Source organism: Platichthys flesus, chromosome 6, assembly GCF_949316205.1.
Source record: "Platichthys flesus chromosome 6, fPlaFle2.1, whole genome shotgun sequence".
Classification (NCBI taxonomy): Eukaryota; Metazoa; Chordata; class Actinopteri; order Pleuronectiformes; family Pleuronectidae; genus Platichthys; species Platichthys flesus.
The window spans coordinates 19,116,081-19,141,498 of record NC_084950.1 but is presented as its reverse complement, the minus strand read 5'-3'; the positions used below and the strand labels follow the sequence as shown (position 1 = coordinate 19,141,498).

The 25,418-nt window shown below is 42.0% G+C and overlaps 2 protein-coding genes across 3 annotated transcripts in view; one reads left to right on the top strand and one right to left on the bottom strand.

Moving 5' to 3' along the window:
- Nucleotides 1-10,088: 10,088 nt before the first annotated feature.
- Nucleotides 10,089-13,712, bottom strand: LOC133955078 (dual specificity tyrosine-phosphorylation-regulated kinase 4-like). The gene is made up of 11 exons (XM_062389730.1): nt 13,700-13,712; nt 13,439-13,611; nt 13,045-13,181; nt 12,070-12,210; nt 11,857-11,995; nt 11,488-11,572; nt 11,173-11,345; nt 11,017-11,077; nt 10,790-10,904; nt 10,311-10,402; nt 10,089-10,099 (listed from the first exon to the last, which is right to left on the bottom strand). The coding sequence occupies exons 1-11, from the start codon at nt 13,710-13,712 to the stop codon at nt 10,089-10,091; spliced, it is 1,140 nt and encodes a 379-aa protein (XP_062245714.1).
- A 10,347-nt stretch (nt 13,713-24,059) lies between these two features.
- srpk2 (SRSF protein kinase 2) overlaps nt 24,060-25,418 on the top strand; it is a 45,092-nt gene continuing 43,733 nt past the window's right edge. The window contains exon 1 of one of the 2 annotated variants that reach the window (XM_062389934.1): nt 24,060-24,459. In XM_062389934.1, coding sequence (XP_062245918.1) covers nt 24,422-24,459 — 38 coding nt within the window. In that variant the 5' untranslated portion in view covers nt 24,060-24,421. The remainder of the gene's footprint in view (nt 24,460-25,418) is intronic. The other variant, XM_062389933.1, reaches the window with a different exon arrangement.

Here is a 25,418-nt window from a genome sequence, read left to right as displayed (position 1 = left end):
CAAAATGCTCAGTTATGTAAAAATATGACTTACTAACACAGCTTCATCTCTGTTTGTTTTTTGTTTGTTACAAACCAGAGTCACATTCAGAGTCATGACTAAATGCATTATTGCAAGTCAGACCTTAACAACAACAATTGATATGGTGTCCTTTTTAGCAGCTCTGCACGAGGCAGGGAAAGAGCCATGTTTGTGTTTTTGGAGTTCAAGGCCATGAAGGAGCCATCCACACCCACTGTACTTTAAGGTCTGGATTGTGAGGGTGAACTAATTCTAGTTGACCTGCCTCCACTCTCCTTTTAGCTCTGTTTGGGTCTAGACATCTCTTGAAAGAAATCATAGTTGCTAAATGCTGAAACTATCTTCTGCAACTAGTCAAAGTTTATCAAAGCATTGTAAGTGATAACTGCTACCTGGCAGTATTGACAAGAGCTTCTAGGCCGGAGTAGGATGTAGATTTAGAATTTTTTATCATTGTAGACGCTTGTAACACGCAACATTTAATTTCCGGTTTGTATTAATCTTTCAAAATTCTTGTCGTCGTTTTTTATTTTAAATGGTTAATAATGAACACTTCTAGCCTCAACAAGAACAACAAAGCTGTGGACTGTAAAACCAGGTTCTGGTTTTGTTGGTTCTCTGCCACTGAACCTGGTTTCTTCTTGAGAGCAAGTGGTTATGGTCTCTTCCCTAGAGCTTCAGACATTGTTACGTTTACAGGACAGGAGGTTATAATATGTCTTCTGACCATTGCTACTTGGACTGAATGTGATAAGCTGGCCTTTGCCGGGATATGGATAGTCCACTGATATCTTCCGACGTGATGCATTTAGGGACCGTCAGAAAAGGAAAATGTAATGACCACGTTTCAAATCTAATATGAGGTCGGGGTTTGCAGACACCAGACAAGCGGTATTGGGGCATGTTATGTTCTTTCTGTTGTTTTATTACGTCTTAAGCTTTGGTCACTGGTTAATATTGGATTCTGCTGCAACACTGTTTATCCCTGAGAGTCCCAAGATTATTTTGTGGACACTTCACTCAATTCTTAAGAAACCGTTATAGTAGTAAACAATAGATTCTTATACAAACTTCTCAAATTAACTTGTATAGTGGCTTGATTTTGTGCCTCACAAGGCACAGTTTTGCTCTTGTCCAACTGGAATCTTGTCGCGTCTTGTAAAGTTTGAGATCGGCGGCTTTTCCCCTGCTCACCCAGAACCTTGACAAACAGGATTTGGGAAAATATATACAGAGTCAATCAGACTGAATGAGGAGACAGAGCAAGATTGGAGGCATTCCCATGCAGAGTGTGTGTAGTACAAGTAGGATTTGTTCATTAAGGGACAAGAAACACCTATGTGTCCCTCACCTGTAATGCTTCTGAAGTGTGGTTGAATACTGCGGTTACAGGTCAGAGGGTCATCACTGGAGGAGGAAGATTATCACAGTTGGGGAGGCTTAACACTGGACAGTGGACCTGCACTGACTCCGTTTGGCCAATTGGTCAGGAGGAAGTGCTCTCATGTCATTGCATTTCTACCAAAGGGTTTCAATTTATTATGCATTTTCAACCTTCAAAAATATACTTTTACAGCACTCGTCCTCTCTGACGTGTTGCTGGTGGCTTGATTTCCTATTTTCTAATGCGGAAAGCTCTGTCTTTTGGCTGTTTCTCTGCAGTTTAATTGAAATTAAAGGCCAACATACTTGTTTATAGTGTATGGCCCCGGTTTTAAAGGATTTCTAATTGGGGATGAATTCAGGAATCATATAATTCTAAATAAAACTTATTACATTTTGAATTGATTGAATATACTGGCATTTTCCAAGAAGTATCAAATTAGTTTTTTTCTTTTGCATATTGCCTCAACAACTTTCGCAATTAGGGAAGCTTGTGTGTTGTCTCAGAGATGAATCCCAGAAAAAAAAAGAAGCTATCTCTAGCGTCTGCATGCCTCTGTGAATCAGAGGGTAATATTATTAGAGATTTCCCCATTTATTTACAAATAAAGACAGATAATATAATGCAGTTATACCAGGTCATAATCAATCCTCATTTCTATGGTATTGACTTGTTTGTGTAGGCTGTATGATTGCTTGTCATGTTTTCCAAGTAGCCACAAGGTATTTGTTTGTCCCTTCAACACACTAACTAGGGTTGAACGATATCAGGAAAACATACAATAACCTTGTTGAATGCAGCCCTAACACTAACCCAGATTTCTACAGAGAGTCTGTTTATGCTATTTGTGCACATGTGAATCCTTTGCTTCTTTATGTTAGACCTGTTGTTGCCATTGTAAACATTGACTTACTGTCTATAGCCTGGTGTCATTTACTGTAGCTGTGTCCCAAAAAGGTGGCTGAAAATTCTTCTTAGATCTACACAAATCTTAGTTGTAGAGACGGTTGCGTGTAGTAATGATAAATGACCGTTAGCTTGCACTCCGGCAGCAAGCTGCTGTTGTCTGCTCAGCTTCAACTGAACTAACCGGCTATTCCCAGTCACTGAACATGACCCGGTTGAGTCTGTGAAAAAGTTTTCATGAATGATATGGTTTGTTGTTCGGCTGATTGTCCTGACAGAGAAGTCAAAGACACAGCCGCAGCCAGAGTGACCAGTCATGATAAACTGTGTTATTGCTGGTTGGACTAATCTTTCTATAGAAAGAAATCTGTCAACAGTGGTCTCCCCTTTATTGCTTTCTTGCTCTTTCCTTTTTTCTTTTCTTTTCTGACTGATTGTCTTTACGTTTGCTTATCTGAGGGACATATTGAACACCCACTTCTTGTGCAGTCAGCAGTCGGTCATTCACTCGCTGCACCTGCCTGCGGCAAGGACTAAACCATTTCTATCAGTTAAGCCATCTTCATCAGGTACTTAGAAATTTAATTAATAATATTAAAGCAATAATTCAGGCTTTTGTTTCTCAGGTTTGTAGCCTGCTGGAGTTTCCAGTTTTGGCTCATCACAAGTTATTAGGATCTGAACTATGAACGTGAACTAGTTCTTTTTAAGTGTGAACTGGCACTGGGTGCTGGTGGCAGGCTACAGAAAGTGGTAAATTGCATGCAAATAAACACCCTGAGTCTGTGTAATGCACAACATAAGGCACTTATTTGTATTCAACTTTTTACATATGACACAACTACATATACAACTTTCAATAACGCACTACCAAATATCATATAACAACACAAATCAATAGGCAAGGGAATCGGCAGGGACCTCCCGATAAGACACAATCATGATACTTAGCTGACGAAACGATATGTTTGGATTCTGTTGGTATTGCGATTCTTGTGATCTTGTTTTTTTTTTAATACTGGACCATGGAAAACAGTTGAATCATACTTTCAAATACAACACAGTCAAATGCCCTTAGTGCTTTACAAGTTTTATTTCAAACATTACCTTTATGACTTCCGGGCAGCCAATAGAGAAAATAAATAAAAATGTGCCCTATTATTGAATAGTCCCTGTCAACTGCACACAAACTGACAGATTAAGAAATGTATGCCACTTAGGCTACTTTTAAACAATAAATCAAAGGTCAATTAAATAGAATGAATAAATGTTTACTTAAAATATAAACCTTGAAATAAACAAAAAGTAGGCTATGCTTCACTGTTGTTTGGTTGTAGGCTATGCAAAGCAAGTGCTTGGATACAGTGGAGCAAAAAAGTATTTAGTCAGCCACCAATTGTGCAAGTTCTCCCACTTAAAAGATGAGAGATGCCTGTAATTTTCATCATAGGTACACTTCAACTATGATAGACAGAATGGGGGGAAAGAATTCAGGAAATCACATTGTAGGATTTTTAATGAATTAATTGGTAAATTCCTCGGTAAAATAAGTATTTGGTCACCTACAAACAAACAAGATTTCTGGCTCTCACAGACCTGTACTTTCTTCTTTAAGAGGCTCCTCTGTCCTCCACTCGTTACCTGTATTAATGGCCCCTGTTTGAACTCGTTATCAGTATAAAAGACACCTGTCCACAACCTCAAACAGTCACACTCCAAACTCCACTATGGCCAAGACCAAAGAGCTGTCAAAGGACACCAGAAACAAAATTGTAGACCTGCACCAGGCTGGAAAGACTGAATCTGCAATAGGTAAGCCGCTTGGTGTGAGGTAATCAACTGTGGGAGCAATTATTAGAAAATGGAAGACATACAAGACCACTGATAATCTCCCTCTATTTGGGGCTCCACCCAAGATCTCACCCCGTGGGGTCAAAATTATCACAAGAACGGTGAACAAAAAACCCACAACCACACGGGGGGACCTAGTGAATGACCTGCAGAGAGCTGGGACCAAAGTAACAAAGGCTATCAGTAACACACTACGCCGCCAAGGACTCAAATCCTGCAGTGCCAGACGTGTCCCCCTGCTTAGCCAGTACATGTCCAGGCCAATCTGAAGTTAGCTAGAACGCATTTGGATGATCCCGAAAAGGATGGGAGAATGTCATATGGTCAGATGAAACAAAATTGAACTTTTTGGTAAAAACTCAACTCGTTGTGTTTGGAGGAGAAAGAATGCCGACTTGCATCCAAAGAACACCATACCTACTGTGAAGCATGGGGGTGGAAACATCATGCTTTGGGTCTGTTTTTCTGCAAGGGGACCAGGACGACTGATCCGTGTAAAGACAAGAATAAATGGGGCCATGTATCGTGAGATTTTGAGTGAAAACCTCCTTCCATCAGCAAGGGCATTGAAGATGAAACGTGGCTGGGTCTTTCAGCATGACAATGATCCCAAACACACCACCCAGGCATCGAAGGAGGGTCTTCATAAGAAGCATTTCAAGGTCCTGGAATGGCCTAGAACAGGGCTCTTCAATTAGATTGGAGCTGGGGCCGCTTCTTGAAACTGAGGCAAAGTCAGGGGCCGGAGGATACGAGTGATCACGCTAACAATAAATTACAACAACATACTGAAGGAGTCAATATATTTTATTTTATATGTCCTCTTGGGCACATGTTGTAAAGTTTACAACATATGCCCAAGAGGACGCATAGGCCCAAGGATTCAAAAGTCAAACAAGGTGAGCAATAACCAAGCCATATTAACAGACAATTGGAGAAATGCAATTAACTAACAAAAACATGCACTTCATTGTACATAGCTGTACAATAATTAATTTGAGGCTGCGTATTAACAATTTATTTACAAATGAATTCCTTAATTAAAAAAAATTCAACCGAAGTCACTAGAAGAGCTTCGTATGTGGCAGATAAATACGACAAGATATACGACTAGCATAAAAACTGGGGTATTTTCTAAATATAATAATAATAAATGTAAAACTGATGTGTATTCTTATGCAACTTTATTAGCAGCGTCCTCGTAACATTGCACCAACAACACAGCAGTGAGTAACAATAAATCACAATCACAAATAAAAAGCAACTATAAAGTGCATGAAAAATATAACTAACCACAACGCTGAATCAGTGGGAGCCCTGAGCCTGTTTCTCTGCAACAAGGCGGTCCCATCTAGGGCAAATAGTGACAATAACACCCAAAGTGTGTTGCTGATGACCAGTCGTGACTTTAATCCAGAACACCTCGAACATACTTTTAAGGCCACCATCATTTACGATCTCCAGCAGCTGATCTTCTCCTTGCACAGACATGCTGGATTCACCTGGTTGTTGACAAATGGGTCCGACAAATACCATCTGGGTTTGTGTTCAGCGAAAACGTGACGTGACAGAGACAAGCGTCTTGACATGCGTAAAGCATGAGTCATAACGGAGAGGATCCGTTCATTTTTCAAAATAAAACACCGTTCAGAATCAGATTATAAATAAAACGGAAATAATGTAAGTTGTCTATTCTTTCTGGGCGGCCTGGTACCAAATGACCCACGGCCCGTTTCAAAATAAAGCTAAACTACAAAGTGCTATGAGTAAGTGCCATTTAAGTGCTACTAAATTGTTAGTTTAAAAAAAAAAATGTATTTAAAAAAAATATATAAAAAAGCACTTTTCGAGCACACTCCGGGGGCCAGTCCAAAGCAGCTCGGGGGCCGGATTCGGCCCGCAGGCCGCCTATTGATGAGCCCTGGCCTAGACAGTCTCCAGACCTCAACCCCATAGAAAATCTGTGTAGGGAGTTGAAAGTCTGTGTTGCCCAGCGACAGCCGCAAAACATCACTGCTCTAGAGGAGATCTGCATGGAGGAATGGGCCAAAATACCAGCAACAGTGTGTGAAAAGCTTGTCAAGACTTGTCCAGTCGTGACTTTAATCCAGACCCCCTGAACATACTTTTAAGGCCACCATCATTTGCGATCTCAAGCAGCTGATCTCTCCTTGCACAGACATGCTGGATTCACCTGGTTTGTTGACAAATGGGTCCGACAAATACCATCTGGGTTTGTGTTCAGCGAAAACGTGACATGACAGAGACAAGCGTCTTGACATGCGTAAAGCATGAGTCATAACGGAGAGGATCCGTTCATTTTTCAAAATAAAACACCGTTCAGAATCAGATTATAAATGAAACGGAAATAATGTAAGTTGTCTATTCTTTCTGGGTGGTCTGGTACCAAATGACCCACGGCCCAGTTCAAAATAAAGCAAAACTACAAAGTGCTATGAGTAAGTGCCATTTAAGTGCTACTAAATTGTTAGTTTAAAAAAAAAAATGTATTTAAAAAAAATATATAAAAAAGCACTTTTCGAGCACACTCCGGGGGCCAGTCCAAAGCAGCTCGGGGGCCGGATTCGGCCCGCGGGCCGCATATTAATGAGCCCTGGCCTAGACAGTCTCCAGACCTCAACCCCATAGAAAATCTGTGTAGGGAGTTGAAAGTCTGTGTTGCCCAGTGACAGCCGCAAAACATCACTGCTCTAGAGGAGATCTGCATGGAGGAATGGGCCAAAATACCAGCAACAGTGTGTGTAAAGCTTGTCAAGACTTAGAGAAAACGTTTGACCTCTGTCATTGCCAACAAAGGGTATATAACAAAGTATTGAGATGAACTTTTGTTATTGACCAAATACTTATTTTCCGACATAATTTGCAAATAAATTCTTTAAAGATGTGATTTTCTGGAATTTTCTTTATCATTTTGTCTCTTATAGTTGAGGTATACCTATGATGAAAATAACAGGCCTCTCTAATCTTTTTTAGTGGGAGAACCTACACAATTGGTGGCTGACTAAATATTTTTTGCCCCAGTTATGTTTAGATTGTTGTTCAAAAACAAGAGCTGGTCAACATGCTCTGGGGTGAGGTTGGTCCTCCCCCCATATATCGCCCCGTATAAAACCAATAAATATATGTTTAAAAATAAATAAAATAATCTTCATTCATAAGAATCGCGATTCGTTACTGAGTCGAATTATTTCGTCCCTACAAATCAAACTTATTAACATCACACTGGTAGAATTTAAACAGCCTAGCATCATTAGCCTGGTTGTGTTACTAGTCCACGAGAGGGGGGAAAGTTGCCTTATCATGTGTCATATTCTGTCAGTTTAGTTTGTTTATTTCAGCCTCTGTGTTTTCTGTTTCCTGTTTTATTTTGTAGTCTCTGTTCCTTGTGGGTTGTTTCTGTCTTCACTTCCTGTCTTGGTGATTATCTTTCTAACTCCTCATGTGTTGCATCTGTGGCCAATTACCCCTGCCTTCCCTGTGTGTATTGAAGCTTCTCCTTCTCCTTGTCCTCTGTCGGATTGTCTGTTTAGCTTCCTGTTTTTCGCCAGTGGTTGAGGCTTGGCTGAAGGTTCGCCTTTGGTTAGCCATTTTGTCCCGCACCTAGTGGTTGTGCACGACTGGCTAAAGAGACTCCGCAACCCTCCAGCCCCAGCCATAGACCTGGATGCAGGAAGCCGTTTGGCTCTGGGTGGATCCCGGAGCCAGAGGAACTAGCCACCAGCCTCATCCGCTGACCGGTACCTGGGGGACTTTTGGGCTCGTGGGGGACCCCGCCGCATCCAAAAGGCTTCTGGTGTGGGTGGTGGACGTTGGAGAGGGGGCATCCACAGCAGAAGCCTCTCTCTCCAGCAGCATGCTCACAGGCACCAGCCACCTCCACCCCCGACTGGGCCCATGCCAGTCCCTGCTCCGCGCCGGAGGCTCCACGCCGGAGGCTCCACGCCAGAGGCTCCCGGCTGATGTCTCTCACTCTCCGACGTCAGAGGTCCACACAGTGGCGTCGGCTCCAGTCCCTGCTCCAGTCCCTGCTGCATGCCGGAGGCCCCCAGCTGACATCTCTCATCCTCCGACATCAGAGGTCCTCACAGTGCCGTCGGCTCCAGTCCCTGCTCCGCGCCGGAGGGCCCCAGGTGACGTCTCTCATCCTCCGACGTCAGATGTCCTCACAGTGGCGTTGGCTCCAGTCCCTGCGCCGTGCCGGAGGTTCCCGTCTGACTTCTCTCGTTCTCCAACGTCAGTGGTCTTCACAGCGGGGTTGGCTCCAGTCCCTGCTCCGCGCCGGAGGTTCCAACCTGACGTCCTCTGTATTTCCGCATCAGAGGTCCCCGCGGCACCTTCTCCGGTCCCTGCCCCGCGCCAGAGGCTTCTGGCTGGTGTCTCTCCTCTTCAGGCATCGGAGGTCCTCGCTGCAGCTGATCCGGTCCCTGCTCTACGCCGGAGGCTCCTGGCTGATGACCCCTTTGTTCCGGCGACGGAGGTCCTCCCGGTGCCAGCTCCAGTCCCTGCTCTGCGCCGGAGGCTCCTTGCTGACGTCCCCTGTGTTCCGGCATCGAAGGTCCTTGCGGTGCCAGCTCCAGTCCCTGCCCCACGCTGGAGGGTCCCGGCAGACGCCACTCTGGTTCCAGCGTCGGAGGTCTTCGCTGTGCCAGCTCCAGTCCCTGCTCCTGTCCCCACTACAGTCCCTGTCCCACGCCGGAGGGTCCCGGCCGACGCCACTCTGGTTCCGGTATCGGAGATCCTTGCGGTCCCAGCTCCAGTTCCTGCCACACGTCCGGGGCTGAGGTCGGAGCTCTTGCCCTCTGCCTCTGACAGGTCTTCGGACCACCTGCCTGAGGAGTTCCCGTACTTGGCTTCTGACCGCCCTTCTGAGCCTCAGAACACTGCCTTGGAGCGGCCACGGTGCCACCCTCCCGAGCATCAGACCTCTGCCTTTGTGCGCCAACGGTGCCGCCCTGCCGAGCCTCAGAACTCTGTCCCTGAGCGGCAACTTAGCCGTTGTCTAAAGAACCTGGGCACCTCCCGGATTCCCTCCTCTGGTTCTCCCCTCCTCCCACTCATCTCGGTTCATGTTATAGACCGTCTTGGGGGGGGGGGGGGGGGGGGGGGGGGGGTACTGTCATGTTCTGTCAGTTTAGTTTGTTTATTTCAGCCTAGGTGTTTTCAGTTTCCTGTTTTATTTTGTAGTTTCTGTTCCTTGTGCGTTGTTTCTGTCTTCACTTCCTGTCTTGGTGACTTTCTTTCTAACTCATGTGTTACACCTGTGGCCAATTACCCCTGCCTTCCCTGTGTGTATTTAAGCCTCTGTCCTTCCCCTTGTCCTCTGCCGGATTGTCTGTTTAGCTTCCTGTTTTTCTCCAGTGTTTCTTGTGCTTGTGCTCGTTCTTGTTCCTCTGGTCGTCCTGGTTGATTATGTTCCATGTTGCTGTTCTGTTCTGTGTTCCTGTCCTGCCCTGTCCTGATCTCCTGAGCCTTGTGTAAGCTTCCTTGTGCTTTTGTTTAGTTAAAGTCTCTTTTTTAGATTAAATACGCTTTTTGTTAAATGTCTCTGCTCCTGGGTCCATCTATTTGACATAATCCTGCCATCATGTTCCGTCCCAAGTCCAGCGAAGTGGTCTTGATGGCTGGTTTGTGGCCCCGGTTGTTGGGCATCTGCCAGTAACTTTGGGCCATGGCCCAAGGAAGAGGAAACTCTGGTGCTCAAGGTGCCATGTTAGTAGTAGCATCCCCTTTGTTGAAAGTGACCGTTTTGAAAGATGGGCTTTGGCGATACAAAACTTTTGACTGGCTGCAGCCTTAAGGGTTCCCTTTTCTCCCTTCTCAGAATGATAGGTATTTTTGTGCAGATGGGCGCTTTATCACCTGAGTTGAAGTGGACAAGAAAGGGTAAATAAACATTGTATTTCTATTAGACTAGATCTGAAGGCACAGCATTTACAACATCAATATGCTCGTCACTTATGTGTGAATGTCAGTTTTCATATATTTGTTCATACACCTCAGAACTGGACAAAGTCTTCCTGCTGTTGGTACCAACAAAATCAGGGCATGACTAAGTCAGGATTCACCCCCTAGAGAACCGCTGCTGACATATTTAAGTGCTGTAGGTGTGAAAGCAGTAAGGACTTACCTAATCGAGAACTTGTTTTTGGTTCGAAGAGTTTCACAATCCATGGATGGCGCAAGGCTTGGTCTGGTGTCATGCGCTTTTTTGGATCATATCTAAAAAATGAGATTCATACACATAATGAAGAGATTCGAATTTGGGATGAATGAGATACGAATTTTATATTAACACGAATATGTTATATTTAAAGTATCACTATGCAACCTTGTTTATGCTATCATTAGTAATATCCTCTGTTCAGTTGTGTTTCAGTTCAGTGAGTTGGACTACAATCAGAGCTCTGGTGAACATATTGATAGCCTTTGTTTTTTTCCCTTTACATAAAAACCTCTTGAAACCACATGAAAAACACAAGGCCAGACATAATTAATATTCCCATGTGGCTGCAGAGGGGTTTTTGCTCAATACAAGTAACATAGGCCTTTGAAGCAACGCTATCTACACAATGACAACCTCATGCATGTTTCTCAGAGTGTTCTTACTCAAGGCAGCTCTCAATGAAATCAATGAAATCGGCATCCTTAGATTTCAGCTTTGTGGCCACAGAGGTCCTCAATTTTTGTGTAGTTTCCATCCGTCTTGGGTTCCCATTAGAGTCTGCAAAACCAGGACAGGTTAGCAGGTGATTTTTACAATGTCCTACAATGCTGAGAACATTATGTGAAAAAGCAGCTAGGAGAAGATTAAAGTATGAGTTTCTTATGCTTACCAAAGAACTGTTTCCTTTGGGGCGAGCCTTCCAACAGCTCTTCTGGAGGGACACCTAATAACTGCAATAATTTCGATTCAAACATTTATAGAAATTCCACGTTTGTCTAAAGAATATGATAACAATTTGAATGGTAGGAATAATTATGCATTTTACCTCCATTATGCTGCTGAAAATGGAATGCTTGTCAGGTCCTTTGAAGAGACGCTGACTGAGGTGGAGCTCAGCTACGATGCAACCCAAGCTCCACATGTCAATGGCCGTTCTGCACTTTTTACCAAGCAGCAGCTCTGGAGACATGTAGCTCAGAGTGAACACGAGAGGTTTCACTGTGGAGGAAGATGCAGGTAAATGGTTATTAATGTGGTCTTTATTGTCTTGACTAGAAATATTTGCAGCTAATGAGTCTAAAAGAAACGAGTCTCTTTTCTTATTTTTAGTCACTTTGTAACATTATAAAATGTTTCTCACCCCTTTCAGTCGTAAAGAAGCTCCCTCCAAAGTCAGTGACTGCTGATTGCCTCTCATCATTCTTTTTGCGGACCAGGACATTTTCCTGAAAAATAACACACAGGGACAATTATTCTTTAACTTTGTAATTATTGACAAAAGTATTTCAAAAGCTGCCCCATTCATGTTTTGCACGTCTTTTTTGTCATCATTGTCTATCTAGTATCTATCTGGACTGTAGTACAGGCATGGAATAATTGAACAGTATACCACAGCAATGTTAGCCTCTGCAGTATGATTTACTTTTAATTATTATATGTTGAACATTTTATAGCTTTGCCTCCCCTAAAGGCTAAAATAACTTTACAAAGTCTGAACTATTATTCCTACCGGTTTTAGGTCGCCATGGACAATATTCTTCTTTCTGAGCAGCTGCAGACATTTCAGGATGGCTACAGTGTACTGTTTGAGCTCGTCCTCTGTGACTTGATGCTTATCCTTGCGTTTCATCACCCTATACAGGTCTCCACTGAAAATTAATGTGAGAGGTAAGCTTATTGCTTATTATTTCACTGCACAGAGAAGAATGTGTTCTGAACTTACTCATAGAGGTCAAAAGTGATGCAGAGGTGATGGCGGAAGTTGAAGTGCTCCTTCATGTGGACGATGTTGGCTGAGTTATTCTTGTCACTCTCTTTCAGGGCTTTTAAAACCTTCATTTCCGACTTTGCCAGCTTAAGAACGCTGAAAAACCACAGAGAATAATATGTGTGACGATATGACCATTCATCTGAAGTATTATATACAACAAAAGCATGAGTTCCCGAACTATAGAGTAGTACTTTTGTTTGTTTCCACATGCACGCAGAAACTGTGCATGCAATACACATTTATATTATTCTCCACAGTTTCACACTAATTAGTTTCACTAATCAGTAGAAGTTTTACAATCGACACCAAATGGCATGGGAACACAGAAACCTGCAGCATAGCCACATTATCTGAATGGCAAAAGGGGCTTATTTGCGAAGAAAGTCTGAGCAGGAACACAGACTTCTACAGAGACCACAAGTGAAGTGGCTGAAGTCCAGCATCAAAGATGATTTGACAACAGTCATATTGACCTGAAAAACATTCTGGATGTGTTTGTTCCATGGGCCAGAGAAGACGCTGGAAAGATTGAGCGTCGTGATTTACAGCAACAGGATAGAAAATGTCATAATGAAACATTCACAGGATTACTACCAACAACCCCTAAAAAAAAGGCAGCATGAAATTTCTTCAAGGATCCCACCACTCAAGAAATCAAGGGAGTGATGATTATTGTAGGGACTGTTACAAGTCCTATCAGTCCTATAACCAATTCAAAGTCCATCAACCAACTTGTATTGAGCTTAACCACAAAAACAACATGAGATTCACCTGAGAGCTGAGAAAAAGTAAGTGTGTGTGTTTCATTGAGAAACTGTAAAAACAACTGTTTTTAAAGAAATAACAACATATTCTAACATTGAATTAACTCAAACATATCACTGATGACCTTCATCATCATCATGACTTGGCTTTCCACTGCCTTACCTGTCTTTGTTTCGAAAGACCTTGATGGCCACAAACTGCTTTGTCTTATAATCATAGCATTTGAGAACCTCTCCAGAGAAGCCATTCCCAATAACTGCCAAGATTTTATAGCGGTATGCCAAGTGGTCATTGACAATCTGTGGATTAAAGAGTTACAGTTTATACAATTTAAAAAAGCATATCCATAAGTGCAAAAAACAAATCATTAAACATTTCTATACTTCTTCAGAAGTGATATGCTGGGATGTTTAGAATAATTGTAAAACAAATGATGAAAATTGACTGCAAAACAAACATTTTACAATGAAATAATAGCTGCATTGATTGATTTTTTTTTTTGTATAGTGAATGGATCAATAGTTTGATTTTGAACAGTTAAGATTTGAGCACTTACTGCCTTGTACAGTCCCTCCTCAGTGTCGAAGCCAAAGTTGAATAACTGTGGATTCTTGGTGCTGCACCTAATCTTGTTTGTTGTCATCTTTCCCAGGTACCACACGTGTTTGTAGTGACTAATCTCTGTCTGCTCATAGTTTGTCAAATATGGCACGAAATTCCTCAGAACATCTGCACATGGGGGAAACAGATCACCATTTGCATGTTCTCATAAGGAAATCAGAGAAGACAGAACTCAGGATTTTGAAAACAGACTTACATTCAGGGGACATGGGTAATGTTTCGTCAGAAAGTTTCCTATTTTGTGTTTTCTGCAGGGAAGGCATGATTGGTTGCCTCAGTGGGAGTCTCCGCTGGACCCTAGTGCCAGATTCTGCATGAGCTTGCTGGATGTAACCGAAATCCAATTGGATTTTTTGAAAGTTCTAGTTGATCAATGAAGGTTGAGCGTGCAGAACACAGAGGGAATTTGTGTAACTATTAAACTTTCTGAATATCTTATATCTTCAAACTATCATGTTAATAGGTTGTATTAAATATTTACAAGTAGGCCATGAATTAAGTTTACCTTATTGTCTGATGGTCTCACACAGGAGATGTTCTTCTCTCTGTGGAACAGGTTATCGGGTGATTGTTTTGCAGGCATCCTTGTAATCTTTTCAGGAGGGGTTCTGAGGAATCTTGGAACTATGTCAACTCTGCTAACTTTAACTTTAATCTTTTCAGGAAGGGTTCTGAGGAATCTTGGAACTATATCAACTCTGCTAACTTTAACCTTTGTTCGGCAAAGTTTGTCAAACAGCATTCTATCGCCTCATAACACAAACTATCTTTGTCTAGTCTATAGACACCTTGAAATCAAGGTAAAATCTTTTGATGTTAATCCTCCTCTTTGAATGTGACATTGTGCTGCCTTTGATGATATCTAAGTGATGTCTTTATGACATCATCAAAAGTTCCAGAATCCAAGGTGGAATAAGACCTTTGATCTGCGTTGCACCAACACAGTATAGGATGGTAGAGCACTATGACGTTGACCACCTGCCAATAAACTAAAAAAAGAAGAATAAAAAGACAAAGAAGTTGATATATCTTTTCTCTAAGACTTGAAGGGCACAATGCCATTTTTTTTCTTTTCAAATCATACCTTTGGTCATTTTGTTATATGCATATAATTATATGTGCAGTAATGCAATGCATGCATAATATTATTAATTAAAAATAATTTATTAATTATATAGTTACCATGTTTGGGCTGAAGCCATCTATTAACATTAAATTAAAAATATATTTTTAATTGTACAAATGAGCATTCAAGTTTGAAGGGCTAAAGTGCCTATTGTAAACCACCTGTTTGGTCTGTAGTATGGCTCTGGAGCTTCAGCATTATTCCTTTCATCAGTGAGTCCTCTAACAGTTCTACAATATAGTATCACTTTTTATTGTTTGCATTTTGTACATTGTGTGCTGTGCTATTTACATACAGCCGATGGTGCAGGCGTGGTTTATTTCTTAAAATTAAATTAAACAGGGACTGAGCACCGAAAGTGCCCTATTGCTTTTTTTTGATTAAAAACGATTTTTGAAGGCTTGAAAATACTCGAAAACTTGAGTCAGGACTGGTGAAAATGTACCTATTCTTAAGCAATTAGAAATGGTTGTGGAAAAATGGATCAACAGTGCCCCCTAAAATGCAGCAATTCTGTCTCTTTTATACGATCGTGGCAGTAGATCATGCCAAGGGGCTCTCCCACACACAGCCAGAGACACAACTTATGTTACAAGGTGTGACCGGGGCTTGCCGTCAAAGTTCGACGATTCTCCCAAGAAAATTAATTAATTATAACTGTGCATTGTCCGATCAGCCTCAAACCTCTTTCACACAATCACAGTGCTGCCCTGATCAGAGCCATATGTTAATATTGACTCATCGTCACAGCGCCACTTACTGGCAACAGGAAGTGACATGGTTTATACTTTGACGCACTGCTCCTGCTTTACAATATATCGCTCAAATGAGCTCAGACAAGTCAGAAGACCTTCACGGTCAGAATTGGGACTTTTTCTCAAACCATGTAAGCATTGAGCAGCAGCAAAGGTAGATCCTTCGTCAAAGAAGACTTATTAGAATTAATCTTCCACTGTGCATTGTCCAATCAGCCCCAAATAGCTCACCCTTAAAAAACGACCTGAACAGATCTATTAGTCTGTATGCAGTGATAGTGATAGCGCTACTTACCGGAAACAGGAAGGGTAAGCCATGTTTGCAACTTTAATTGGATATACATAACATTTTCACAGTATGGTCTGCACTTGATGGCATCGACCGTAAGTTAGTGCGAGTGGTTCAGCGTTGTGTGATGGACACAGAAAGTATCCATCACTGAAACTCCATATTGAAACTCTTGACTGATTCCTGCATTAGCCAACTGCTAATACTTGAACAAACATCAGTCGATGTGACTTGCGATTTAGAAACATACTGGTGTAACCGACTGTGAATATGTGGCTTGACCTCTACAGCTATATCCAAACATAACAACGTGTCTTTCAGCTGTGTTTACCAGAAAGATCGTCAATGCCCTAGAATGAGACCGATGATAGGCCTGGTCGCGTGTCACTCCAAGTGCAGTCAGCCAATCAGAGGAGGGGGTCATAAATAATTAATGAGGCATGCGAAAACAGCCTGTTCTGTCTGCAGCTCCAGTGAGAGGCATAAGAGAGGACATGGATATACAAATTGTCTTTAAATTGTTCTTTAAACCACTATTATATCATCTAAGGGTCACCAATACCTCACATTAAATCCCAGAGAGGTGTAAAATATGGGTCCTTTATGTGAGCTGATTGTTTAAGTGGTGATCCCTGAAAATCCTCTAGGTTTGATTGACTCTTGATCAAGCATAACATCTTGGGATGTGCAAAACATATGATCCTCACATATTACTGTATATGCCACTACATCTTATGTATACAGTATATTACATTATATCTGTACAGGAGAATAGTGCCTGTCTAATTCCACACATACTTCATTCTCTCACTAAAGAGTATCCAAGGTCAGGTTATAGATAAAGGGCCAACCAATAGTGCATCGTAGTTTCTATGCTTAGGGACTTTCACATCTCTGAGTCAGACAGCAAGGCACCATCTTTACTACTCACCTTCTTTAATACTTGTATTTCACCAGTGGCAAGATGGAAGGAAACAATGTGATGTAGGAATGAATACTTTAGGCTTAACTATCCAATATGATGTGAGCACACTACATGAAACATAGAGAGGGACAGCAATTCTAGCCATTCATGGATGGTTTGTTAGAATGGGTGATGCCAGTGTAGGGAGATATATTGGGATGCTGTGTGAGACATCTTCAGACTTGGAAGGTTAGGGGGGTTATCATTTGATCTTGGACTGCGTCAGACCTCTCCCTCTCCCTCTCTTAGTCACCTTAGCACTATTCTGTCCTATGGCTTCTTTCCTTGCAAATCAACAGAGTCCACTCCAAAAAATGGTTTGGCACTTTAACAATCCACTAAAATACCTACTGAGGCCAGTGATGTATCAACAGACAATATTAAGAGTCAATTTTGCTCCGTGTTTGGACATAAAAAAAAAACAACAGGCCAGATCCAATCTTCTTAAAACAAAGCGTTTTACTTTTCTTATTCATTAAAACGCTCCAGGTCCACAGCTATCTGTGTCAGCTCTCTCCACAGTCCACACAAGGATCCTCTCCAGAGGCTGCTGATTATACAGATTGCTCACACTCCATTGTTAGTTAATTTTTTATAATGTTTACATAATCCTACCCTTAAATCTCAGATTAGTATGTTAGGTACATTTCAGGGGCAAATCAACAAGTGATTTGTAATATCTTATGGGAACCAAGTTTCTTTGTTTGCTGTTTTGATATGGCATGGCCGGGTGAGCCTGGGGCATAATTTGTTGCTAACCCCTCATGGATCCATTAATCACAACATAAACTGAATAATTTCAGAAGACTCTCACTCTGGCCACTATTTGTCTGAACTGCTGGGTTACAGGTCACTCAAAACTGGAACCTCCTGACTCATGAACAATTTCTTTTCTAAGGCCATTCAAACCCTAAATCAACAACCAAAATGAAACTTGCCTACTACACTCCTAACCTTCTTAACTATGGGAACTGTGCGTCCTTGAGCTGTGTAATATTGCAGACTGTGCATTAATCATATGCAATCTAAGCACTTAATACCACTTTATGTCTCTGTGTATGAAATGTGTTTTATCTTGTGTCTTTTTATATATTTAATATGCTCATATGCACCTTCATGGAGAGGCACTATATATTTTGTATACAAGGACAATAAAGGCTTTCTTTTCTATTCTATTCTGTTCTGTTCTGTTCTGTTCTAGAATCATAAAGATTGTGCAAACTACGTCTATGCAGAGGAAAGAACCAGGAGGAAATGGAAGTTTTTTTGTCTCTCAAATTTTAGGAATTTTGCCCTAATACTCGTGGTACGAGCACAGACAGGTGGGAGGACACTTTTGTTTAGTGAGGAGTTGAGGGCCCGAGCTCTGATGGTGCTTAAGCCAGAAAGGTCCCTTGCACTGAAGCTGCAAGGAACCTATTGTTTTAAAAGTTAATATTTGTTCAACAATGGTTGCAACTTTAATTTAGCAACTTCAAGGCTGTAAACTCAAATTTAGTCCTGTACCCTCGAGTATGTTAGTCACATTACAGCAGAACTGAATTATTAACATTCATTGTGCTGACATAATGCTCGGCAGACCAGTCCTCTCTCTCCTACACCTCATGTTTACTCAGTGATAAAAATATCAAAATAATCAATATAAAAGAATTTCAAAATGTTTACATTTTGTGTGCTTTCCTTGATTAAGATTGAATTTGTGTGTGAATCAGTAGACACAAGTTCATTTTGACTTGTATCAAACGTATGCTGCTACTTTTAAATTTTCATTCTTGAGAGATAGTGTTTTAAAAAATAGTTAAAATGTCATCTGATTCCTTTAATCACTTTCATTGATCACACAAACACCCTCATCTCAGTTAAGTGTTATTATTGGATCTTTTCTTCCTCTAGTGGTGAGGTTTAAGGGCATTAGGATAATTGCAGTTGGCAAGTGAACTTAAGTATTAAGTGATACCCAATTCTATCTGCGACAGAATTCATTTTAACATGTCAGCGGTTGCCTGCGTGCGTTTGTGGTTATGTGTGAGCGAACGAGCATGCAGATATACATCTAGTATCCACAGGCTGATCATTCAGTTTGAAATGTTGGGTCTCTATTAGTTGGTGTGCTCCATAAAGAAGTCTGAAGCAGAGGAATCTAGCTGCTCCAAGGCAGTCCTGAGGCAATCAGTATGTCAATCAATCTGGACACTGGACTGCTCTCAACTCACTCACACAGAGATACTCATGCTGTAAGTCAAGCGACTTGCTGTGCATGTGATCGTGTGTATTTCCACATGAGGGCAGTGTTTACTCTGCAGACGATGACAATAAGGAGGTAGACACAAAGAGCACAGTCACTGTTAAAGTAATAGCATGCAACCTTATGGACTGAGGACATTTGGGGATAGTGAGAGAGTCCTCATTTTCTGACAAACTGTCCAAGGCCTTTTTATTTGGTGTGTGTGTGTGTAAGCCTGCTGTAAACTCCTTCTCTCTCCCTAGCATCCACCAGTCAGTGAAAAGAAGTAGGTCGCTCTAAGATAGCTCCCGGCAGCCTCAATACTGGTTCCTAAAAATATATCTGCTCATGAGAGTCAGCACCTCTCTCCCCCCACTGCTTTCATATTCTTCTTTTGCTCCATCTTCTGTTGAAAATAGAATCAGATTTTGAATTCATAAAATGATACCCTGAGTGAAATATCCTGAGGTTTGTGCGTGTGTGTGAGAGATTGGGTTCCTGTATGCTTATTTTTTTCTGCTTGTGAATGAGCCACTGTGCTTTGGCGTGTTCAGTCTCACTCAGTTTACCCAACACAGGTGATAACAGGATGGTACCATTGTACTCATAACACGGGTGGGGGGCAGTCAGGTGTTTTTTAGCAGCTTTTTCACCCATGTCTTGCCCCACATTAGCTCTGGCATGCAAGTAAAACAAACATCATTGTGTAAATTTGCGATGCACTAGTTAGATTTTTGGTCTCCTGCCTCAATTAATCTGGATATCTGCTAATATGGAGTATTAATATGATAGCTTTTCTCTTTTTCTCAGATATTAATTTTATGTACTTCAGAAGATGGAAGAAGATTAATAATTTTAATTTGAATGGACTTGTGGCCAGATATTCTGTCAGCAGCAAAACAATGAAAACTAAGCTTGTATAATTGTATAATGATGTTGACTAAAACTGTGTATTTAGTGTGAATTGACTGATACCTAACCGATGCCAGGTCAGTATCTACACTGATATGGATTCAACAGATCAATTTGGTGTGTGTATACCAAAATACAGCATAAAGCACAAAGGTCAGCAATGACAAGTTAGTTTAAAGGTCGGAAGATTAGTTTGTAAAATTTGATCTGTGATTGCATAATAATTTGTTTATTATTTTATGTTTTATTTCTTTTATTAAATGTAAAAACAAGCTCCCATCACATGCTCAAGGGATTTATCTTGCAGTTTTTTTATCTGGTCTGAAGATCAGTTAAATACCCAAAGGTAGTAATTATATAACAGCTCAACATTATAAATAATCCTAATATTGTACAAGCTGGAACCTAAAAGCCTCTTTTAAAATATATTTTACTCTGGATAATTGAGTAGTGTGTTACTTTTCCAGACTTAAACTTTTGGTAAGACCAAAACTCAGAAAAATGTCTGGACCCAATTTTCCAGATCGCCTGTTATATATGAAGAAAGCAGCAGGAGATGGTCCTGGTCAGACATGTTCAAATCCACAGGAACATTTCCAGAACATCCAGGGGAGGGCTGGAACATGGGTAGAGCATGAAGGAGGCAGGACATCAGGTATAAATACTGCTGCAGTATTATTCTTTTTTTTTAACAGCACCTCGAAAATGGTCTGACAAGAAGCCACTAACTCAGCTGGGATATTTATTTTTGTTGAAAGAACAATACTAAAAGCATTTGGATATATTTGTATTCTTCCACAACACCCACTCACTTGCTGATAATCCTTCAGACATTTTCCTGCTGTATTCTCACATGGGCACTCTACAGACATTTTACTAAAGGAGGGCTTCCCTGAATGCATCCAAACAGTTGACACTCTTCTACTGTAAGAGGAAAGCAGGGGTTTTGATTCAAAATTACTATTGATACTCTTTTTTCATATATGTGGTACATGTCAATAGGTTAATTAATGAATAATAAACACAGGGACAATTTTTTTTCAAAGGACCTTTTCTCTGCAGACATACACTCGATAATTTATATAGATTCTGCGTGTGGATATGTAGAATATGTAGTCAAGGGACACGATTTTGCCATCGTAAGCCTTCTGGTTTCCATTTCTAGTTCGGCCATTCATGTTAGAGGACACTGTGGTTGCCTGCAGGTGAACAGTCCATGTGGAGAGCAAAAGAGGCAGAACACACAGGGGAATATATATGTTGGACTCATGTGATAAAAGAAACTACACAGACTGTAAACAATGTATGGCAAACAGAAGATTGAGTCCTGTCCCGAATATCTGCTTGTCTACACCGTACACAACCAAAATATTAGCCATTGCCCCCAGAGGCTGATTCATCGTCAGATCATAATCAATGGGCTTCGAGAATTTGCTCATGATGACGCCATTTGCTGCCACACTTCCCTTCACCAACCCAATGTCTTAAAGATTTTAAGAAATTAGGGTCATTATGATTTTGAGCCTATTAGGTGATGTTCTCCCATGCAGCAGATTCTTATTACTGCATGTAGATTTGGCTCACTGGTGAATTGGTGATTTGTCATGGTTCTCCTTGAACTACATCCAGTTTGTGCCACAATAGGCTCCAGCCCCCTCCCCCCGTGACCCTGATAAAACTGGGTTCAGAAAATAAATGAAGTCAAGTGCTTGCTCTCATATTAGCTCAATATTCCTCTTGCCGTTATGCACTGAGCTGTGCTGTGATGCTATGTACATAACCCCCCACTGGCCCATATTCACAGAGAATGAGGACAATAGTTTGGCTCAAAGACATGTGTGCCTAATGTAGCCCTTTCATGTGGGAAGGCGGAACTACATGGAGACAGGAGAGAAAGGGGATCATTGTGTTTTGCTTTTCTTTCTGTGGCTGTCTCTCAGACATGTCTCATGCCCCTGATCTCTGTTTGTGCTGGTACCACAGATTTCACTGTCGGACATTTTATTCAAATACAACCTGCATTAGCTGTTTCAAAATCTATGGCCTTCTTTTAGGGCTGGGTGATAATTCTCCATTATCGTATCAGTTTTTTTGTGGAATGGTTTTGTGAGGCTATAATCTAATCTTCATTTCACAAATTCAAATTTAACAATTTCACCCAAATTGTAATTTATTAAAACAAAATCACTCATTAGGATTTCATTGCCCTATTTTTTCTGATATAGTGCACAATGGTGGTACACAGCCGTTTGAGTAGTTTACATTAAAATCTTGCATGATATGGATAAAATTACATTATAGAATATGTATTCTAAAGTTGCCATTGTGAACTATGTTGTAATAGGACAGTTTATTGAAAATTCATTTTGAAACAATGTATTGATAAAACTAGAAGGGCACAGCCGCCCCAAGATGAAACCACATTTAAATTGACCAGATTCCGATTTTTATTTGAATCTGCAACAAATTCCACACGTCGGATTTTTAATGAAGAGCCATGAATTATTCCCTGGAGAAATCAAGGTAAATCTCACAATAATAAAGAGGGTGGGTTCTTTCCCGACCTCTACCACAGTTTTGTTATGAGTCCAATAGTTTGTGTGATGCTGTCGTCTAAAACATACAAGCAAACAAAGCTCTGAAAAAAACACAAGGTCATTGGCCGAGGTACTACGACATAGTCTAATAACAAGAATGAGAGGCTGCAGCCATGCCAGCAGCCCTGTGAAGTTGTACTTGTGCACAATGATGCTGTGAGTTTAACTCTAACAGCATGCTAACATGCTCTCAGGGACAATGGTAAAGCAGGTAGCTTTGTTTAGCATAACGTTAGCATGCTAAGATTGATTAATTAAATAATAAAACCCATGGTGCTCAAACAGGTATTAGACAGATATGACCTGGTGGTGGGGTGAGATGAAAAGCTAAAGGGTCCCCTACCCTGAATTTGACTATTTCAGTCTGAACTGAAGTGACTGACCAACTGACCCAATTTGTTAGTTCCAATGCTGTAATAAACAGATATAAGGGTCCATTTTAGCTTTAGCCACTGAATTAAATACCTTTTAAAAACAAGATAGTCCATTGCACGTATGGGGAATCTTGGAAATCCAATATTTCCATTGAGCAGTCATGCTTTTTAATTTGCAACATTACCTGCTGAGACCTCACTCACAGAGAGATATTGAAGGGACATAAGCCTTGTTGTATACCATACAAATCTCAGCAGGGAGAGAATGTATTCAATGTATGTACCTCGTGTCGGCTACTGTACATCCCCCGTTTTACAAGTCGGTCACATTAACCTCAGGATTCCTGTGCAACCCCCTACTGTGCATTTTCACATGCACACTTGCATACATCTACATTGTACACACATACGTGCACACGCCCACGCACCAATATTGAGGTCAGAGTGAGAGATAGAGACAGACCCCCCATCATGCGCACCCTTTGGCTACCTCTCTGTGAGCTGTGCACTCATGAAGAAGCAGACCCATCTGCCCAGAGAGATGGGGAGAATGTGTAGGCAGACTGGGGACCGAGGCAGAAACGGATATGACACAAATAGAAGCAGTGGCATCCAAAAAAGACAGAGGGAATAGGGATTAGAATAAAAGGGAGGGAGGAGGATGACAGAGACTGGAGAAGATGGAGAGAGAGAGAGAGAGAGGGAGGAGGAGTTGGGGGGGTTAAGGCAGATCTGTTGCCCTGAGATACAGGATGTCGTAATAAGGCAATTGGGAGAGAGAGAGAGATAGAAAGAGAGAGGGGGGAAAAGAGAGAGAGGGAGGGTGAGACTAATTCGTGAGGAAAAAGGGGGAGGAGAATGTGCCTCAAGGTGAAAAGCTGTAATTTCCCTGTCGGTGTTACGAGTAGACACCCCTCTCACTGCACAGAAAGTGGAACGGCCCAGCTCGCTCTGGGCTCTGTTGTTGTGCAGAGCTGCAGACGGCCTGATAGAGCCAGCTAGACACACATATAGGGAGAAAGGAAGAGAGAGAGAGAGAGGAAAGGGAGAGACACAGAGACAGACACACTGTGGACCGAGAGCCAGTGTTTTCATTCCATCATCCAGTCCAGACCAGCAACACCAGAGAGGAAGGGGACGAAGGGAAGAGGAGGACAAAGAGGAGCTACAGTGACAGCAGGGAGAGTGAAAGACAGGCAAGGTGAAGGAGGAGAAGGAAGGAAGGAAGGAAGGAAGGAAGGAAGGAAGGAAGGAAGGAAGGAAGGGAGGGAGGGAGGGAGGAAAGAGGCTGGGGCATGAGGAGGGGCGCCTGACTGACATTGCTGCTCTCCTTAAAAGCTCACACACACACACACACACACACTAATGTAGGCAGACACACACACACACACGGCAGATTGTCCTCTGCTCAGTTATTGCTCTTTTCTTAAAATCCTTTGCGGAGCCTTGTCCTCCATCCTCTGAGCAAGAGGACAAGAGAGACACAGAGAGAGGAGGAGGGAAAGGACGAGGAGGAGGAGGAGGGGAGGCAGTAACCCTCTCCTCTCCGTTTCTCAGATACAGCAGAAAGGGATAGGGAGAGGAAAGGAAAAAGAAAGAGGAGAAAAGCAGCTTTCTGTTCTATTCCTGCCGTCTCCTGTGGTCCCTTGGCCAGCGAGCGGCTAACAGGCACCTCTCATGTCCGTGAATTCGGAGAAATCCTCGTCCCCTGAAAGGTAACAGCTCCTCCTTCACTTTACACCTCATCCTTATCATTTCATCCCCCATATGTCTGCGTGCCTGTCCATCTGTCTGTCTGTCTGTTATCCTGTCTGCTCCCAGTCCGGCGCTCTCCCACCACCAGCACCTCCATGTTTTGTGTCTCTATCTGTTTCTGTCTGTGCATCACAAGCTGGTTTCTTCCATTGTCTGGGTCACAGCAGTCTGACTGTGGCGAGGCAACAACGCAGTGGAATTTATTGTCACACGGTGCTCTAACATTTCAGAACATCCTTACCTACACACACACACACACCACATCATATTCAGGTTCCTTTAACATCTTATAGCATTGACACCTCTACACGGACACACACTTGAGCTGCCACTGCTGCCTTTAGAGGCGTCAACATCTCTTGTGACAACAATAACAAGAAACACACACACACACACACACAGCAACACACGCACACACACACACACACACACACACACACACACACACACACACACATACATACATTCTCTCTATATGGAACAGAGCTTACACAGCAAGAGTGTCTACACACGTCAACATTAGCACAGCCAGCAGCAGCAGCAGCGGTGCAGCTCAGCAGCGATGCAGGACAACAGCTCAGCACATGACGCACCTCAGTGCATAGCAATACTGTACAATGGCACCTACTGAATGCCACACAAGTTTGACACAACAGACACACACATTTTGACCAGCTTCAAGGGGGATCATCACATCGTAGATTTACATATCACGAAATGTCCAATTACAGTGTTTAGCATCAATGGCAAAGTCACGAGGCCTAGGAAAACACATGACACTGTGGCTAATTGAAAATACATAGAGACAAAGACGTGCACACACACCAGCAGTGTTCCAAACGGTCACGACAGAATATTTCACCTTACATGACAAGCACACGTATCAAGGCCAAAGCTATCCCAACCTTGAGAGCAATGA

Coding starts and splice junctions, on each gene's coding strand:
- LOC133955078 (XM_062389730.1), bottom strand. Junction 11,078..11,172: donor TTTTCAGCAGCATAATGGAG/GTAAAATGCATA, acceptor AAATTATTGCAG/TTATTAGGTGTCCCTCCAGA. Junction 10,905..11,016: donor CCAAAGGAAACAGTTCTTTG/GTAAGCATAAGA, acceptor CTGGTTTTGCAG/ACTCTAATGGGAACCCAAGA.